The sequence below is a fragment of the Sus scrofa genome, chromosome 7 (assembly GCF_054392235.1).
Source record: "Sus scrofa isolate SSC_HxYL_T2T_F1_AM1 chromosome 7, Sscrofa_HxYL_maternal_Yorkshire_Landrace_v2.0, whole genome shotgun sequence".
NCBI lineage: Eukaryota > Metazoa > Chordata > Mammalia > Artiodactyla > Suidae > Sus > Sus scrofa.
The window spans coordinates 24,412,700-24,431,671 of record NC_139389.1 but is presented as its reverse complement, the minus strand read 5'-3'; the positions used below and the strand labels follow the sequence as shown (position 1 = coordinate 24,431,671).

The following is an 18,972-nucleotide window of genomic DNA, read 5'->3' as shown; positions in this document are numbered from 1 at the left end:
CCAATGGGAAAATGGGCAAAAGACCTGAATAGACAATTCTCCAAGGAAGATATACCGATGGCCAACAAGCACATGAAAAAATGCTCAACATCCCTGATTATGAGAGAAATGCAAATCAAAACTACCACGAGATACCACCTCACACCTGTCAGAATGGCCGTCATTAATAAGTCCACATACAACAAATGCTGGAGGGGGTGTGGAGAAAAGGGAAGCCTCCTGTACTGTTCGCAGGAATATAAGCTGGTACAACCACTATGGAGAACGGTATGGAGGTACCTTAGAAAACTATACATAGAACTACCATATGACCCAGCAATCCCACTCTTGGGCATATATCCAGACAAAACTTTCCTTGAAAAAGACACATGTACCCGCATGTTCATTGCAGCTCCATTCACAATAGCCACGACATGGAAACAACCCAAATGTCCATTGACAGACAATTGGATTAGGAAGATGTGGTATAGATACACAACAGAATACTACTTGGCTATAAAAAAGAACAAAATAAGGCCATTTGCAGCAACATGGATGGAACTAGAGACTCTCATCCTGAGTGAAGTAAGTCAGAAAGAGAAAGACAAATACCATATGACATCACTGATATCTGGAATCTAATATACAGCACAAATGAACCTTTCCACAGAAAAGAAAATCAAGGATTTCGAGAATAGACTTGTGGTTGCCTAGGGGAGGGGGAGGGAGTGGGATGGATTGGGAACATGGTGTTAAGATGCACACTATTGCTTTGGAGTAAATTAGCAATGAGATCCTGCTGTTAAGCACTGAGAACTAGGTCTAGTCACTTATGACAGAGCATGACAATGTGAGAAAAATGAATGTGTACATGTTTGTGTAACTGGGTCACTATGCTGTACAGTAGGGGAAAAAATGTGTTCCAAAACATTTTTATGAATAATTTCCCGTGATGTCTTGTCAAGGGATTTACCATAATATATAAAAAATAAAATAAGACTATATCCAAGAACTGACATGTTACTGTAAAAATATCTGATGAGGTTATGAATTCATAAACATTTTTAAATCATTACATTGTTTCTAGCGAATATATGCCATCTATAGAAAGAAAATCTGGGTTTGGAAATTATAAGATTACATTTTTTTAATAAGTGGAGTTGGCTTACAATGTTGAACCAATTTCTGCTATAAAGCAAAGCAACCCAGCCATACTTATATAAATACATTCTTTTTCTCATATTATCTTCCCATCATGTTCTGTCACAAGAAACAGTATAGTTCCCTGAGCTCTACAGTAGGACCTCACTGCTTATCCATTCTAAATGTAATAGTTTGCATCTACTAACTCCAAACTCCTAGTCCATCCCACTCTCTCCCCTTCCCCCTTGGCAACCACAAGTCTGTTCTCCAAGTCTCTGAGTCTGTTTCGGTTTTGTTGCTACGTTCATTTGTGCTATATTTAAGATTGCACGTATAAGTGATATCATTTTAAAAATTGTGATTTTAAGAGAGCAATTGGGTGTTTTGCTTTCTGTTTAAGACAGGTACCAGAAAACAGTCTTTATGTATCCTTGGTCCTGATTGTTGTACGAATTCCACAAGGAAAATATAAAACATTTTCCACAGTGCTTAGTACATAATTACTCCATACATATGAACTACTATTACCATCGGGGTGAATTTTAACTTGAACTGATATTTTAACAGACAACTCTACTTTAATTCTCTGTTAATAAGTCCACATACAACAAATGATATTTCAGATACTTAAAATATTACACACCCAAAGAAAACCTACATTTCCACCACTCAGAATCATCAACTATTACTTTTGTCATATTTATTTCCAGCATTTTCTAGCACATAAAATATCACAGAGAAAAACCAGTGTCCTTTAACTATTACTCTCTGACCCAAAACCAAACCCAGAGACAACTAATATTATGAGCTTGGCATGTATCATTCCAGTTCCATTCAATGTATATCAAATATTATGTATGTAATAAATATCTAAATATTAATATTATTACATGGTTATATATTCAGAGTTTAAATTTTCCTACTGGGGAGAGAATTTAAACAGGGATCCAATACGAGCAGAAAAACCCAGTTATCAAAAGGTGGGAAACGCCCAACAACCTAGGCTAGAGAAGTCTGTACAAAGTTCCAATGTTTTTCATACTGTGGTCACTAGATCTGTAGGAGAATATTTAGCTTCTGTCAATCTCCTGGATGTTTTTTTTCTGGACCCCAAAGCTTGATCAGCCACTGAGGGATGGGGCTGGTGGTATAGCAGAGACCCAGAAAAGAGACATTTGAGAAGAAGAAATACATGGCTGTGTACAGACATGAGTCCAGGTACAACAAGATAAGGATGTACAGGTTGCCTACAATGTCAACAAGTACAACATCAAGATAACCACAAAAAGTATTATCTCCAGATGAGACCAATTAGAAAAACCCAGTAGAACAAAGTACCCTCGACAAGTTGCATCGATTTTTTTTCCGTTGTCACTCATTTCTTATTATCTGGGGAGAGAATCCCAGAAAAATACTAACTGCTTCAATATCATGTGGTGTGAACCTTACTTATGTCATTTTCATAATTATTTTGATGACTACTTCTTTAAATTCAAACTAAATTGTAAATCTCAGTATTTCATATTAATAGTATACAGGGGTCAAATATTTGGCTAGATTTCACTTGTATTACTATCACATTGTGCATACAGTCTGTCATAGCAGTAATCTATAATATGGGTTATTCGTATTTTACCATGGATTTGCTTTTACTTTCATTTTTTTCATTTTATTTTTTATTAAAGTGTAGTTGATTTACAGTGCTGTATACATTTCTGCTGGACAGCAAGGTGACCAGTCATACATATATATATACACATGACTTTTCTCACACTATCTTCCATCATGGTCCCAAATCCCAAGAGATTGGATAAAGTTCCCTGTGCTGTGCTGAAACTCAACTTCTTCATCGTTAACAAAGAAACTAATGTATCGCTGATTAATTGTGATGATTAAACTAAAACTGCAATGACATGTAAAGCACCTAAAATACTGCATGTTCAATCAATGCTATTTCATTACTTGTAGAAATAGAGGAGTATTTATCCAGGACTATAGACACTAGAAGCAGCCAAACTACGGCATCTTTGCCAAAGCATTTTCTCAAGCATCTCTTTTTTAAAACAGTAATTTTTATTTTCTCCATTATAACAGGTTTGCAGTGTTCTGTCAATTTTCTACCGTACAGCTAAGTGACCCAGTCACACATGCACATATACATTCTTTTTCTCACATTATCCTCCATCATACTCCATCATGAGTGACTAGGTATAGCTCCCAGCGCTATACAGAAAGATACTCTTGTTTTTACATTACCTTTTATATTTATTTATTTTGCTACCTAAATGTTCATAACCAACAACAAATAGAGGCAGACAGGTCCATGGCAATTCCTCAGAGACAGAATCAAACTATTCCTGACCCTCTTGTTAGAAGAAAATATCTCTCAGGAGAAGGGAAGCATGATAAGGATTCAGAACAAGGAGAAGAAATGAAGTAAAACATATTCACATTCCTTTTTTTCAGGATGAGAAAGGGTCAAATATATTATGTAATCAGCACAACCCTACATGCTTGTGTGTGTCTGTGTGTGTGTGTGTGTGTGTATGTGTGTGTGTGTGTGTGTGTGTGTGGCTGAGGGCACTGTGAGGAAGGACATAATGCTCTCTCAGGAGACACAGTCTTCCTGGCATCAGACGTGGTTCTGACTACAACAAAAGCTTCTCAGTGCTTAGTTTTAGAAGTAAGGATTGGGGAGCTTTACATCCTCTGAATTTGGGGAGGTTATAAGGAGACTGTGCAGACAAAATAGGAAGTGGCTCATCAGAAGCAAATACCATCTACTTTCTTCCCTCAAAAATGATGAGTGAAGGTATGTGATATAACTGATGTTTTAACAGTGCTGTGGAAGATGGTGGATGAAAGCTTGAAAACGAATAGCCAGCATTCAAAGCATTATTCACTTCCAGACATTATTTTAATCGGTTAGTTTCTCCCCTCTCTGAAGACTTGCCAGTACTCCTGTCATAAAACTACTGTAAGTTGTTCTAAACTAATACTTTACAGGAAACAGATATATGTCTTATCTTCAGGTAATTGGAAATGCCTCGATTATCCTGTAATCAAATGATAAAATAGTTTCTGCTGGGTTATATTAAGGCATCACTCAGCTAGATATTAGGTCCTCGATGAAATAACTACGGATAAATGGTGGAAAGCAATGGGAAATCATCTCTGCCATATTCAATGGCCAGTTTATTTAAATTGTACCTATGATTCAAGCATTTTAGAAATGACCGTTTCAGAATAATGGAGACTAATATTTACTGAGTTTTTCTTATATTCCAGGCACTGCACTAAGCATTTCAGGTAAAACATCTAGTAATGTATCACATGATTTCCTCTGGCCGATAGGAACTAAAGAAACATTTCATCATGACAATAGAGACTAATAAGGGACTGAGTCAGTTAAGCAACAGTTCTAGTTATGTGGAGCTGGCTCCAAATGAATCACTTCTGCTGGGTTATTTCCAAAGCAGAGCTGTAGACAAGGTACATGTCTTGGATCTTGGGCTGGGGAAGCTGGCACATGAAGAAAGCCATGAGCTATTGAAATGATCTTGTCTCTTTCCTCTATTTACTTTTTCATACATCCACCTATCACTGAAACTCCATCTCAAGATTTAAACCTGCAGAATCTTGTCAATGTTCAACGGCCACTTGATCTTTCATCACATTGAGTAGGCATCTACAAACACGGTGTATCATTGGGCATGAAACTCCTATATCTTTAGATTAGAATCATGGTGCATTATTTGGTTGATGGCTGATTCTTAATATAGGTTATTTTTATAGACTGGCAATATTAGAGAATACTGCATACAGTGTCCAATGAGTTCATTAACATGACATTTCTAAAGGGCAAGAGTTTCTGATGGTGATAAAGTGCATGTTAATTTCTTATTTTGTCTTTTGGTATCTTTCTTTCTTTTTAGGGCTGCACCTACAGCATATGGAAGTTCCCAGGCCAGGGGTCAAATCGGAGCTGCAGCTGTCAACCTCCGTGACAGCCACTGCAAGGCAGGATTCAAGCCATATCTGCAACCTACACCACAGCTCACAGCAAGGCTGGATCCTTGAGCCACTGAGTGAGGCCAGGGATCTAATCCATGTCCTCATGTACATTACCTGGGTTTGATTTCCACTGCCAAAAGCTACAGTTTGAATTGGAACCCTAGCCTGGGAACCTCCATATGCCATGGGTGTGGCCCTAAAAAGCAAAAGAAAAAAAAATTAAAGAAAGAAAGAAAATATTTTGGGTTAAAAGAAATAAATAAACTTGTCTCTATTTTCTTTGTCATGCCCTCAACTGACTTTTGGTGCCACATAGAAAAGATAAATATTACATTATATTAAGTTAATTAATAACAACAAAAGGGAAATGTTTCTAAAGGCTTTAATATAAGTGTAAATGCATTATAATAGAATACCTCATATGTGAGCACATTTTTTCAGCAGTCATAGATGCTAAGGGTCCCTGTAATCATATAATGTTTGTTATTTCATATTTAACAGAATTCTGAACCAGTCCATTTATTTCTGTTCTTTTTTCCTTCTTTGTTGAATCCAGGACCTACAACAGAAACTGAAAAATACTTTGAAAATACACTGTGCTTAATAAATACTTGTGAATAAATGAGTAAAGAAAGCAAGTCAGTGACTAAAGAGTAGGAAAGAAATAGGTAGGTATGGGAGGACATTATCTGGTAGTATTTGGCAACTGGTAAAATGGAGGGATGAGAGAGAAAATTTTACTAAACTGTTTTCCATTTCATGCCTGCTTACTAGATTATTTACAACAAATCAACTAGGAGAGTGAACATGGAATAGGATTTGGTTTCAAGATGAGGGTAACTTCCAAATTTTGAGTTTTAGAAATGCAGAAAAGAAATCTATCTCTCTGACACACGAGACCTTGTTAAGAGTAAGAGATGGTTCAGATTTCTATGTGAAAGACTCTTGATGATGACCTTGCCTTCTTTTTTTCAGGCATGACCTTCAATTGTTCCTTGTGGCAGGACAACAGCATGTCTGTCAAACGCTTTGCCTTTGCCAGATTCTCTGAGGTCACTGAACAGTGTTTCCTTTTGTTTACCCTCATCCTGCTCATGTTCTTAGCATCACTGACGGGCAATGCTCTCATAGCCACTGCCATCTGGACCAACCCGGTCCTCCACACCCCCATGTACTTCTTCCTGGCCAACCTGTCTCTCTTGGAGATTGGCTACACGTGCTCTGTCATACCCAAGATGCTGCAGAGCCTTGTGAGCGAGGCCCGAGGAATCTCTCGGGAGGGGTGTGCCACACAGATGTTTTTCTTCACATTTTTTGGTATCAGTGAGTGCTGTCTTTTGGCCGCCATGGCTTTTGACCGCTATATGGCCATATGCTCCCCACTTCACTATGCAACACGAATGAGTCGTGGAGTGTGTGTCCATCTGGCAATGGTTTCTTGGGGAGTGGGATGCATGGTAGGCTTGGGCCAGACCAACTATATTTTCTCCCTGGACTTCTGTGGCCCCTGTGAAATAGACCACTTCTTCTGTGACCTCCCGCCTATCCTGGCACTTGCCTGTGGGGATACCTCCCATAATGAGGCTGCAGTCTTTGTTGCGGCCACCCTTTGCATTTCCAGCCCATTTTTACTCATCATTGCTTCTTATGGCAGAATTCTAGCTGCCGTGCTCAGCATGCCCTCACCTGAGGGTCGCCGAAATGCTCTTTCCACCTGTTCTTCCCACTCACTTGTAGTAACACTCTTCTATGGCTCAGCATCTGTCACCTACTTGAGACCCAAGGCTAGCCATTCACCAGCAATAGATAAACTCCTAGCCCTCTCCTATACCGTGGTGACATCCATGCTCAAGCCCATCATCTACAGTTACGGAACAAGGAAGTCAAGGTAGCTCTTAGGAGAACTCTAGGCAAGAAAAAAGTATTGGCTCATAGGTAGATACCAGAGGACCACACAAGTTGCCCTTTGAAAAAGATGTAGAGTCAGCCTAAGAGGAATGAGAGAGAGAGAGAGAGAAAGAGAGAAAGAAAAGAAAGAAAGAAAGAAAGAAAGAAAGAAAGAAAGAAAGAAAGAAAGAAAGAAAGAAAGAAAGAGGAAGAGAGAGAGAGAGAGAGAGAGGGAGGAAGGAAGGAAGCAAGGAATCAAGGAAGGAAGGAAGGAAGGAATAGGGTGAGAGGAAGGAAAGAAGGACAGAAGGAATGAAGGAAGGAAGGAGGGAAAAAGAAAGAAAGGAAGAACTGTACTTGTCAATCTGTTTTGTAAACACCTTCTTGAATAACTGTGATTGTTATTTTGGAGATACCTCTGTACTCACAGTTGAAGTTCTTATTACCAAATTCTGGAAGGAAGTTGGATACCAAAGAATTTTAATAGATGAGTCCAAAACTAGGCAGCTTTCCCAAAATGTTCCCATTTAGGCTAAAGTATAGGCTAAAAGCACAAATTGCCAGATTATATCTCAGAAGCCTAACAAGTTCTCACTCTAAACTCTTAGGCATTTTTGAGCCCCTGAGGGGTCTGTATGACTTCTGCGGTGGTCACTGGGGTACTGCTTCCACATATGTGTGTCTCACATGGCTCTTTATGCCCTATTAGCTCTGTAATGTGCATTACTTCCTTCCATAAAAAGGTTTCAAAATTCTTCAATCTTAATTATTGGTACACGACATAGAGTTAAATAGTTCCTTTTTGAGTTGTGTGTACTATAAAAATATGTAAACATCCAAAAAAAAGAAAATTATTAAGACTTTAAACGTAATCCAAAAGGTCCCTGGTTCATCCCAGGTTTGGGCACCTAAAAAAACAAAAAAACACATCAGAAATATCTGTTGCAGACTATTAAAAGAAAATTAGGGGAAATTTTCACCAAGATTCCTCATGGTGAAAATGTTTTTCAAAAGAAGGAGAACTCCTATTTAAATTCAAGGATGGAAGAAGAAAACTGAACTAACACTAAATAATATAAATAATTTTAAACATTTTCAGGTACAGATTGACATAGGTACAGATGAATCCTGACCAAATACATTTGGAAATGATCCGAAAACTTGCTCCTAAGATAAATGGACATTGTTATAACACAGTGTAGTCGCTTGAGGCATCTATAGGAACATTACCTTGGCTTTGAACGTTTCGTTCTCAGGGAGGTGCTGTGATCTATGAGAGATTCTCAGCTACCCACATAGCAGTGGGTATAGGACAAGGAATGGAGAACTGTGACAGCTACCGTGACAACCTACAGCATAGGATGAATGAGTTCTGGGGATCTAACACACAGCATGGTGACGGTAGTTAATAACACTGAATTATGTACTTGAAGTTTGCTAACAGAACGGATCTTAACTCTTCTGACCACACACATACACAAAAGATAACCACATGCTGCAACAAATGTGCTACTTAACTCGATCGTGGTGGTCATCTCACAATGGATACATACATCGAGGGATATATATTTGATATATGTATCATCACATTATACACCTTAAGTCTTCACAATTTTATTTGTCGATTTCATCTCAATAAAGCTGGAAAAGAAAAAGAAGATGTGGTAATTCTACAGCCAGGGGATAGTAGTGATGGTTACTAATGACCAAGCTGTCTGTTTTGCCAGATATGCCCATTTTAGCAAAAGCTGTCTGATTCACTGAAGACCGAAACTTAATGCATTGTGGTTTGTATTTAGATCTATGTGCCATTAATAAAGGATAAAAATAATCTGAACTTGCAAAAAATAACTAATTAACAATTATGCTACAGAAATAGGCAGGAATTATCTGCATGCATTAGAGATTATTATTTATAAATATGTTGATTAATCAAGAAAAATGAATGATTTTTAAAAATTAAAGCAAGTTGTGAGTTCCAGTCGTGGCTCAGCAGTAACGAACCCCACTGGTGTCCATGAGGATGGAGGTTCAATCTCTGGCCTCACTCGATGGGTTAAGGATCCAGCATTGCCATGGGCTGTGGGGTGGGTCACAGACACAGCTAAGATAGCCCAGTGCTGTGGCTGTGGCATAAGCCAGCAGCTGGGACTCCGATTCAATTCCTAGCCTGGGAAATTCCATATGCCACAAGTGTGGCCCTAACAGCAACAAAGAAAAAAAGAAAGTTAATAACAATTTTACAGCACAATCCTTTTTGTTTCCCTTACTAATTTTGATAAGTTTTATAGTCTTCAAAAGATCCAAAACTGGACAATTGCATGTAAAATAATAAGATTAAAACATTTCTCCACATCCTATACAAAAGCAAACTCCAAATAGATTAAAGACCTTAACGTAAGACCTGAAACCATAAGACTCTAGAACATAGGCAGAACATTCTAATGACATAAATCATAGCAATTCTTTTTGGATCCACATGCTAAGGCAAAAGGAATAAAACCAAAAACACACAAATAGGACTAATTAAACTTAAAAGCTTTTGCATAGCAAAGAAAATGATCTACAAAAAAAGACCACCTACTGAATAGAAGACAATACTCAAGCCTATATGATACGATGGATAAGGGGCTAATAGCCAAAATATATAAAAAGCTCATACAACTCAATATCAAAAAAAAAAACAATCCAGAAATGGGTGGAAGATCCGAAAAGACATTGTTCCAAAGAAGACATATACGTGGCTATCGGGCACATAGAAAGATGTTCAACATCACTAATTATTAGGTAAATGTAAAACAAAACTACAATGAGATATCACCTCATATCTACTAGAATGTTAATAATCAAAAACCACACAAATAACACATATTGGTGAGGATATGGAGAAAAGGAAACCCTTGTCCTTTCTTGGTAGAAATGTAAATTTGTGCAGCCATTATGGAAAACATTACGGAGATTTCTCAAAAAACCAAAAATAGAACGACCACATGATCCAGCAATTCCATTTCTGGGTAGATACCTAAAGAAAACAAAGACATGAATTTGAAAAGATACAGGCACCCTAATGTTCAGAGCAGCATTATTAACAATAGCCGAGATATGGGTGCCCACTTAGTGTGCATCAATACTTGAACGGATAAAGGAGATAAAGAAGACATATTGATGTGACATATTTACAAACACTCCACGCTATCATTTATATATGGAATCTAAAAAATAAAAAAAAATGAACGTATTTAAGAAAACAAAAACAGATTCACAAATGCAGAGAACAAACTAGTGGTTCCCAGTGAAAAGAGGGAAGAGGGGAGGGGCAAGAGAGGGGTATGAGATTGATAGATACAAACTACTACCTATAAAATAGATAAGAAACCCAGGTTTTATTGTCTAACACAGAGAATTATAGCCATTATCTTGCAACAATTTTAATAGCATATAACCTATAAAAGTAGTGAATCACTATGCTGTACACCTGAAACTTCTATAATATTCTGAGACATCTGTACTCCAAAAAATTAATAAATAAAGCAAAAAAAGAGAGCACTAACAGTTTTGTGGATATCAGAAAATTTAGACATAAAGACAAGAATTGTTATTACAGTCAAAAAATTTTTATAATGTTACATTTGATCTATCCATCCAGAAGATATGGATAGATATGGCATCTAATAAAAGACTGCCAAAATACATACCATGAAAAGTAACAGAACTAACTGGAGAAATAGATAACTCCACAATAACTGTTGAACCTCAATGCCCCACTTAAAACAATGGATAGAACAATTAGACAGACTATCAGCAAGGAAAGAGAGATGTGAACAATATAAACAAAATAAAACTAACAGACATCTACAGAACACTTCACCCAACAAAAGCAGAATATACATATGTCTCATTGCATATGGAATATTCTACAGAATCGATCATTGGTCAGGCCATGAAACAAGTTACAATAAATTTAAAATGACTGAAAGTGGAGTTCCCACAGTAGCTCAGTGGTAACAAACCCGACTACTATCCATGAGGATGAGGGTTCGATCCTTGGCCCCGCTCAGTGGGTTAAGGATCCGGTGTTGCTGTGAGCTGTGCTGTAGTTGGGTTGGCTGGCAGCTGCAGCTTCAATTCTATCCCTAGACTGGGAACTCCCATATGCCATAGGTACAGCCCCCCCAAAAAAGGTAAAATGACTGAAAGTATGTCCTCTAAACAAAACAGAATGAGATGCAATGGATAACAATAATGTTGAGAAACATGAGTACAGAGAAATTAGACAATGCACTTCCAAATAATAAATGTCTCAGAAGAAATTACAAGGGAAATTACCAACTAATTTGGGAATAATAAAAACAGAAACAAAACATACCAAACATATAGAAGGCAGCAAAAGCATATCAGAGATTTGTAAAAATATGTATCTTTTTTAAATTATTGATTTGACAATTTCTGTGCCATCGAAAATGTGTGTGCATGTATGTCTATAAAAATCATGTCTATAATAATAATTTCACTAGAATTTTTGAGCTACTACTGTCATAAAATTTACATCTTTCAGAGAGAGAATTGGAAAGTAAAATAACTTAGAAACTACTCTTTTGATGAAACTTAAAAGATTATGCTATAGAGAAACTGGGAAGTAAATTCATTTTGGGTATCCGTTCTTAGAAGGGATCTTTAAGCTCAAAACTGAAAGACAGGAAGGAGCTGGCCAGGATGAAATCAGGGAAAGAGCATTTTATTATTTATTTATTTATTTATTTATGTATTTGTCTTTTTGCCATTTCTTCGGCCGCTCCTGTGGCATATAGAGGTTCCCAGGCTAGGGGTCCAATCAGAGCTGTAGCCACCAGCCTACACCAGAGCCACAGCAACACGGATCCGAGCCGCGTCTGGGACCTACACCACAGTGCACAGCAACGCTGGTTCCTTAACCCACTGAGCAAGGGCAGGGATGGAACCCACAACCTCATGGTTCCTAGTCAGATTCATTCACCACCGAGCCATGATGGGAACTCCAAGAGCATTTGAGGCAGGAGAAATGGTGATTTCAAAAGTTCTGAAGCATGGGAGCTCCCATTATGGTGCAGCCAAAACGAATCTGACTAGGAACCATGGGGTTGCGGGTTCACTCCCTGGCCTCGCTCAGTGGGTTAAGGATCCGGCACTGCTGTGAGCTGTGGTGTGGGTCACAGACATGGGTCAGGTCTGGCGTTGCTGTCGCTGTGGCATAGGCCAGCAGCTATAGCTTCAATTTGACCCCTAGCCTGGGAACATCCATATGCCGCGGGTGCAGCCATATAAAGACAAAAAAAAAAAAAAAAAAAAAAAAAGGTTGTGAAGCATGGAATGATCTTGGTCCATCTGTAAAAGGAGAGTTATATCAGCTATAATCCCAGCATAAAATAGTTGGCACGCTCCACCTGGGAAAATGAGGGAAGTTGAAAAAAGGAAGTATCAACAAAGGCATGAGAAGGATTTAGAACCCCAACAAGGGGCATCTATATGTGTACTGTACATGTACTACCCTGGAACTAGCCAGAGTGGACGTCTGTCACACACCCAAGGCCTGAAGCAACAAAGTGGGGAAGTGGTACTGGAAACCAGAAAAAAAGAAACCGTAATACACAGCTATCTCCAAGAGCTATGACTTTTGCTTGAGCAATATAGGCCATCTCAGGTGTCCCAGCTGAGAGGGAGCCAAGGGAAAATAAACCAAACTAGCTGTTCTCTCTTTCTCTAATCCTCAACTGGTGACCCCCATTGACTATAATGGAAGCTATATATCAAGGACACCTTTTGATTCAGACTCTTGAGTAGAGCATAGAGTACAACATACACAGTGGGATAAAGAGTGGATCTGGGTGAGGGATGAAAGAGAATGAAATATACCCATCACACTTGTAAAGTGAAACAATACACACCCACATGATACTAGTGGTTTCCTTTACAGAAAGGACAGTGAGATTATGGGCCATGGGGAGAGGCTGTTTAAAGGGAGATGTATCTATTTGTACATGTTGTTCAGTACATTTGAACTTGCTTTTCAAAGTAATGTACTCATGGATTATGTGGATAACTTTTAAATCTTAATGTTGGTACACAAATCAGACTACTATTATGTGGGATGTTATGTGTTTGTGTGTGTGTGAGAGAGGGAAAAGACGGGCTCTTAGTCTTGATATTAGGAAATTATTAAATATTTTAAGGATTTTTACTGTCATTTTATTCTTCCTCACTGGAAAGACCACTTATGGTTCTTTCTTCTCTCTTCAACTCATCTTTGTGTCCCCTTATTTATTGTTTAAACCCAGAAATATTATACCTTATTTGAGAATTCTACAAATGAACAATGTAAGATATTCAAGAAATTCACATGAAATTCTCCACAACCTTCAAACTAGCTTTGGTCTAACTTAACTCTATTTAAAATTGTGGTCCAACAACTACTAGAAAGAGCAATTAAGAAAGCAACCCCATATACCATTGCATCAAAAAGAATAAAATACTTAGAAATACATTTAAGCAAGGAGGTGAAAAACAAGTTCACTGAAAACTGTAAAATACTGATGAGGAGTTCCCATTGTGGCTCAGCAGAAACAAATCTGACTAGTATCCACGAGGATGCAGGTTCAATCCCTGGCCTCGCTCCCATGGGTTAAGGATCCTGCATTGCCATGACCTGTGATGTAGGTCACAGATGCTGCTCAGATTTGGCATTGGTGTGGCTGGGGCATACGCCAGCGGGTACAGCTTCAACTCGATCCCTAGCCTAGGAACCTCCATGTGCTGCTGGTGTGGCCTGAAAAAATAAAATAAATAAAAGACACTGAAGAAAGAAACTGAAGAACACACAAATAAATGCAAGTATATTCTACACTCATGAACTGGAAGAATTAATTTAAATGTCCAGAGATTCTAGAGAAGGATAAAGATGTCGAAGGGGTAAGACATTGTACTCACCTTCGCCGAAAAACACATCAAAAAAAACGTATCTACATGTAGAACAGTTCACAAAGACCATCTACTGAATGCTAGCAGAAAAACTTAAACTTCCAAAAAGGGCAAGAAACCCTCCACATAACTGGGTAGAAAAAAGCAGGAGGAGAGAGAGAGAGACAGAAGGAATCAGGACAGGAATAGCACTCCTGAGAGGTAGCTGTGGAAGAGAAAAGGAACCCACACCCTGGGAGGCCACCTTATTGACAGGGAGATCAGCAGAGCCGAGGAACTTCAAAGTCTCTGAGAAAAGCAGAGCAACTGGACTAAGGAGGGCAAAACAGAGTGAGAGCCACACAGACCATCTGCACCAGTGCCCCAGATGGCACAGCCCGAGACGCTCGGGCGGAGGCTGGTCACTGAGACTCAGGCTCCAGAGTTCAGTTCTAGGGAGACGACTAGGGTTGGGTGGGTGGAGACAGCCTGAAGGGCTAGGGAGTGGTGCACCACAGGCCGGGGAGCCGAAAACCACAGGCTGAGGAGCCGAACCTGGGAGGAAACCTAGGATAGAGGAAACCACAATTGGAAAGCAGTCACCTGAATAAGCCTGCACATAGTTCTAAAAACCAAAACAACACAAAAAAGCTACTGTAAAAGCACTGATAAACACAAGGAACAGCAAAAAGATATATATGAAGATGTTAAAAAAAAGAAAACAGGACTACACAATCATAGAATGTGGGGAAGGAAAGTAAGAAAAAATAGATTTTTTTTTTCACAATGTGTTTGAGCCTATATGACTATCAGGCTAAAGCAAACAGATGCGGGAAGGGGTTAACATACTTTAAAAATAGGGCAGCCACAAATCAAAACCAAACATCACATTCACAAAAACTAAAAAGAAAAGTACTCGGGCAAAAAATAAGCAGAAATCATCCAACCAAAAAAAAGAAAGGAAGAAAGGAGAAACATAGAATCAACTGGAAAACAAGGATTAAAATGGCAACAAATATATATCTATCAATAATTACCTTAAATGTCAGTGGACTTAATGCTCCCATCCAAAGACACAGGGTGGCAGATTGGATACAAAAGCAAAACCTTCAATCTGCTGTCTACAAGAGACTCACCTTAGGGCAAAGGACACAGAGAGACTGAAAGTGAGAGGATGGAAAAAGATTTTTCATGCCAATGGACAAGACAGGAAAGCAGCAGTTGCAATCCTCGTGTCAGACAAAATAGACTTTAAAACGAAGGCCATGAAGAAAGACAAAGAAGGACACTACTTAATGGGAAAAGGATCCATTCAAGAAGAGGATATTACAATCATCAATATAGATGCCCCTAATATAGGAGCACCCAGATACCTACAACAAATACTAGTAGACAAAGAGGAGAAGTCGATGGGAATACAGTATTTGTAGGAGACATTAACACTCCACCCACACCAATGGACAGATCCTCTAGACAGAAAATCAATAAGGCGACAGAGATCCTAAATGACACAACAGAAAAATTAGACCTAATTGACATTTTCAGGGCATTACATCCAAAAAATCACAATATACATTCTTCTCAAGTGCACATGGAACATTCTCAATGAGGGATCACATACTGGGGCACAAAGCTAACCTCGACAAATTTAAGAGTACAGAAATTATTTCAAGTATCTTCTCTGACCACAATGGCACGAAAGCACACATCAAGCACATGAAAAGAAGAGAGAAAAAACTAACTATGTGGAGACTAAACAACATGCTACTAAAAAACCAATGGGTCAAGAAGGAAATCAAGAAGAAATTAGAAAATACGCTGAGACAAATGATAATGAAGACACAACCACTCAAAATCGCTGGGATGCTGCAACAGCAGTGCTCAGAAGGAAATTCATAGCAATACAGGCCTTCCTCAAAAAGAAAAATCTCAAATTAACAACTTCACCCATCACCTAAATGAATTAGAAAAAGAAGAACGAAAGAAACCTAGTCATCAGAAGAAAGGAAATCATAAAGATCAGAGAGGAAATCAGTGAAATAGAGATTTTTTTTTTAAATTTAAAAAAATCAATAAAACCAAGAGCTGTACTTTGAAAAGGTAAACAAAATTGACAAACCTCTGACCAGACTCACCAAGAGAAGGAGAGAAAAAACCCAAATAAACAAAATAAGAAATGAAAAAGGAGACATCACAACGGATACGGCAGAAATACAAAAAACCCTAAGAGAAGACTCCGAACAATTGAATGCCAACAAATTTGACAACCTAGAAGAAATGGACAACTTTCTCAAGACTTACAGGTTGCCAAAACTGAATCAAGAAGAAACAGATCAAGTGAACAAAGCCATCACTAGAAAGGAAATTGAATATGTCATAAAACACACTCCCTACAGATAAAAGTCCAGGACCAGATGGCTTCACAGGCGAATTCTACCAAACATACAAAGAGGAACTTATACACATCCTCCTTAAGCTTTTCCAAAATGTTGAAGAAGGAACACTCCCAAACACATTCTATGATACCTCAATCATCGTAATTCCAAAACGAGACAAAGATACCAAAAAAGAAACTAGAGGCCAATATCTTTGATGACTATAGACTCCAAAATTCTCAACAAAATCTTAGCCAACTCAATCCAATAACATTTTAAAAAGATCATGGGAGTTCCCGTCATGGCTCAGTGGTTAACAAATCCGACGAGGAACCATGAGGTTGCAGGTTCGATCCCTAGCCTCGCTTAGTGGGTTGAGGATCCGGCGTTGCCATGAGCTGTGGTGTAGGTCACAGACGCGGCTCGGATCCCACATAGGGGGCATAGGCTGGCAGCTACAGACCCGATTAAACCCCTAGCCTGGGAACCTCCATATGCCATGGGAGTGGCCCTAGGAAAGGCATAAAGACAAAAAAAAAATAAATAAAAAATAAAAAATAAATTAAAAAGATCATATACCATGACCAGGTGGGATTCTTCCCAGGTGCACAAGGGTGGTTCATCATATGCAAATCAATCAACGTCATACACCACATTAACAAAAGAAAAGTCAAAAACCACATGATCATTTCAATAGATGCAGAGAAAGCATTTGACAAAGCCCAACATCCATTCATGATCAAGACCCTCACCAAAGTGGGTATAGAGGGAACATACTAGAAGCCATTTATGACAAACCCAGTGCAAATATATTACTCAGTGGAGAAAAGCTGAAAGCCTTCCCACTAAAATCTGAAACGAGACAAGGATACCCACTCTCACCACCGCTATTTTCAACATAGTATTGGAAGTCCTAGCCAAGCAATCAGAAAAACAAAAGAAACAACAGGTATCCAAATTGGAAGAGAAGAGGTGAAATGGTCACTATATGCAGATGACATGATACTATACACAGAAAACCCTAAGGACTCAACCCTAAAACTACTCTAACTGATCAACAAATTCAGCAAAGTAGCAGAATATAAGATTAACATTCAGAAACTAGTCGCATTTCTGTACATCAACAATGAAATATTAGAAAAGGAATACAAAAATACAATACCTTTTAAAATTGCACCCCAATAAATCAAATACCTGGGAAGAAACCTGACCAACGAGGCAAAAGCTTACCTCCTGAGAACTATAAAACATTAATCAAGGCAATTAGAGAGGAGTCAAAGAAATAGAAAGATAGTCCATGCTCCTGAGTTGGAAAAACTAATATTGTAAGAATGGCCATACTACCCAGAGCAATCGACAGGTTCAATGCAATCCCTATCAAATTACCCATGGCATTTCCACAGAACTAGAACAAACTATCCAAACGTTTATATGGAACCACAAAAGACCCAGAATTGCCCAAGCAATCCTGAGGAACGAAAACCAAGCAGGAGGCATCGCTCTCCCAGACTTCAGGCAACATTACAAGCCACAGTCATCAAGACGGTGTGGTACTGGTACCACAACAGACAGGCAGACCAATGGAGCAGAATAGAGAACCCAGAAATAAACCCAGACACCTACGGTCAATTAATCTTTGACAAAGGAGGCAAGAATATAAAATGGGAACAAGACAGCCTTTTCAGCAAGCATTGCTGGGAAACCTGGACAGCTGCATGCAAATCGGCCAAACTGGAACACACCCTCACACCACACACAAAAATACACCCAAAATGGCTTGAAGACTTAAATATAAGACAAGACACCATCAACTCCTAGAAGAGAACATACACAAAACATTCTCTGATATCAACCTTCCAAATGTTTTCTCAGGGCAGTCTCCCAAAGCATCAGAAATAAAAGCCAAAATAAACCAATGGAACCTAATCAAAATGACAAGCTTTTGCACAGCAAAGGAAACCATTAAAAAAAAAGGCAACTTACAGAATGGGAGAAAATAGTGTCAAATGACGCAGCTGACAAGGGCTTAATCTCTAAATATACAAACAACTTATACAACTCAACAGCAAAAAAGCCAACAACCCAATGGAAAAACGGGCAAAAGACCTAAATACACATTTCTCCAAAGAAGATATACAGACGGCCAACAGGCACATGAAAACATGCTCAACATCACTGATTATGAGAGAAGTGCAAATCAAAACTACTGTGAGATATCACCTCACGCCTGTCAGAATGGCCATCATCAATAAGTCCACAAATAGCAAATGCTGGACAGTGTGTGGAGAAAAAGAGAACCCTCCTGCACTGTTGGCAAGAAATGTAAGCTGGTACAACCACTATGGAGAACGGTATGGAGGTACCTTAGAAAACTATACATACAATTGTCATATGACCCCGCAGTCCCACTCTTGGGCATAGACCTGGACAAAACTTTCCTTGAAAAAGACACATGCCCTGCATGTTCATTGCAGCACTAGTCACAATAGCCAAGACATGGAAACAACCCAAATGTCCATTGACAGATGATTGGATTAGGAAGATGTGGTATAGATACACAACGGACTACTACTCAGCCATAAAAAAGAACAAAATGAGGCCATTTGCAGCAACATGGATGGAACTAGAGACTCTCATACCAAGT

The 18,972-nt window shown here is 38.7% G+C and overlaps 1 protein-coding gene across 1 annotated transcript; it reads left to right on the top strand.

The window, feature by feature from the left end:
- The first annotated feature begins 6,113 nt into the window (after window positions 1–6,113).
- Window positions 6,114–7,028, top strand: LOC110259008 (olfactory receptor 10C1-like). The gene has a single exon (XM_021082306.2). It carries the CDS (start codon window positions 6,114–6,116, stop codon window positions 7,026–7,028), a length of 915 nt encoding a protein of 304 aa, XP_020937965.2.
- Window positions 7,029–18,972: the final 11,944 nt, after the last annotated feature.

What these genes read in the sequence shown, in the direction of transcription:
- LOC110259008 (XM_021082306.2), top strand. Translation starts at nt 6,114, where the DNA reads ATGACCTTCAATTGTTCCTTGTGGCAGGACAACAGCATGTCTGTCAAA.